Genomic DNA, 2,055 nt, shown 5'->3' on the forward strand with positions numbered 1-2,055 from the left:
GTAATCGGCGAGGTCTTGCGAATGTTGGTTGCCCCGTCGTTTCGATTCGGTGCGTCACTTCGGACTGCAGTAAGGTGCCAGGAGTGGATAGTGCAGTTAACCCGGGAAATTCCTTTAGGAGAGTGGCGACCGGTGAGGTGGAATCACATACTTTTACGGTTGGTTCCGACGGGTTTTGGCTCGGCACTCCGGTAGAACGTACGTTCGTTAAGGCGTCGACAAGACATTTTTTGCGCAAGTCCACGAGCAGATGGAAATGTTGGAGAAAATCGGCTCCAATAATCGCTGTTCCCACGTCTGCGATGATGAAGTTCCAAAGGAAAGATCGGCGAAGTCCCAAATCGAGAGTATAGAGCGACTCTCCGTAAACCTGGATTGGTGTAGAATTAGCGGCGAACAGCTTCATGGTGGAGGGTTTACTCGGGACGGAACTGTGTTGTCGAGGGATTACTGAAACGTCTGCACCGGTATCGATTAAGAATTTGATGTTAGTTTTTGGATCGGTTATTACGAGACGATAGCTATGGGTCGAAAGTACGTGTATCTGTTGAGGTTGGCCTCTGGTTAAGCGTCAATCGGAAGCACTGGCCGAGTTACTACCCTGCCGCCGACTGTTGAAGGAGCAGGGGGGACGACAGTTCCGCGCCGCTTGCCCGTATTGCGTGTGGTAATAGCAGTGTCCGCTGGGTGTTACCGCATCCTGGTTCGGTTGACGTTGCCGGGTACGTGAGCGTGGTCGCGCGCGTTCTCTTTCGTTGAGCTTGCTCAGTACGGCGTCCAAGCGCTGACCTAATTCCGTTACGTGCCGAGAAAGACGTTCGAAGTCCTCGTTGCGTACTTCGTGGATGGTTTGGTACGGGCCCGTTCGGTGGTATAACGCGAACGAATCCATAACAGAGTCTGCTACTTTAGCTCGATCGTTGGTATCCGTGTTAGTGGCAATAACGGCGGACTGGACGTATGGCGGGAGACGGCCGATCCACAAATCTACCAGCATAGAGTCCGTCATTGCTCCATTTGCGGCGCGGCGCATCTCCGCTAATAGCTGCGATGGTTTTCGGTCCCCGAGGTTCATTTCGGCAAGCAGACGATGCAAGCGGCTTCGTTGCGACTCTTCAAAGTGCTCAATTATTGCACGCTTTGCTACCTCGTAACGGTCCGTAGCGTACTGTCGAATGTTCTCCAACAGGGGGCGAAGCTCAGGAAGGACACGAAGCGGTATACGCGTTCTAAGAATGTTAAAACGGCGAATATGTTGGTTCGAGGTGATATTCCACGCATCGAACCAGTTTTCCAATGCGAAGAAAAAGGTTTGAATGTCAGTGGTGTCCATCTCCGGTGGTTTCAGCTGCATGGCATTCAAAGTGTCAATCTGCGATTCGGGCGGCATAAACATGGCGTCGCAGGCGGACGGCCCTGCTACGCGCGGGGTATTCGGAACGGGCGGTGTTGGTACGTGAGGCGATTTGGATCCACTCGCGGCTGGATCGGCACTCGGGGTTACGCCATCGGGAGTCGATACGTCGCGGACCGGCGGACTGTGCAACATCCTTACGACTAAGGTTAGTTAAAAAAGGGTGGATCTTACCTTAGTGGCGGGGCGCAGGCAAGTCCAGCTGAGGTTGGCTAGGTCGATCCTTCGGCGAAGACAAATCCGCACACGCGGTCTATCGTGTTAGGATTAGTCGCTCGTTGGCTGCGTTCGTCGATGACGCCGGTGTGAGAAACGAGGGGCGATGATCTTCGGTGGCGTTCGGTCGATGGTGTCGGCGAGAAGAGAACGATGGCTGCGTGCGCTGACGACGTCTTCGGTGCACGGTCGAAAAAATTCACGAACGTAGCTCGAGCAAAATTCTGACGCAATCCGCTCGGCGTCGGCCTGCGCACCTTCACACACACACACCCACACACGGTGCACACACAAAAACCGCGTGGGTCTGGAGCGCGCTCGGCGGTACGTGTGAGGTTATGATCGGCGGGTGCGCAAACACGTACGGGTACCAAAATGCTCGGCGGGTGTGCGACACGGCGCGGGGTGTGTCAGCAAAATGTTCG

The 2,055-nt window shown here is 54.7% G+C and overlaps 1 protein-coding gene across 1 annotated transcript; it reads right to left on the reverse strand.

Annotated features, from left to right (window-relative positions):
* Positions 1–571: 571 nt before the first annotated feature.
* Positions 572–1,549, reverse strand: LOC120896242. Its single transcript, XM_040300226.1, has one exon. The coding sequence runs from the start codon at positions 1,547–1,549 to the stop codon at positions 572–574; it is 978 nt and encodes a 325-aa protein (XP_040156160.1).
* Between the last annotated feature and the right edge of the window lie 506 nt (positions 1,550–2,055).

The sequence above is a fragment of the Anopheles arabiensis genome, chromosome 2, assembly GCF_016920715.1.
Source record: "Anopheles arabiensis isolate DONGOLA chromosome 2, AaraD3, whole genome shotgun sequence".
In the NCBI taxonomy this organism is placed as follows: domain Eukaryota; kingdom Metazoa; phylum Arthropoda; class Insecta; order Diptera; family Culicidae; genus Anopheles; species Anopheles arabiensis.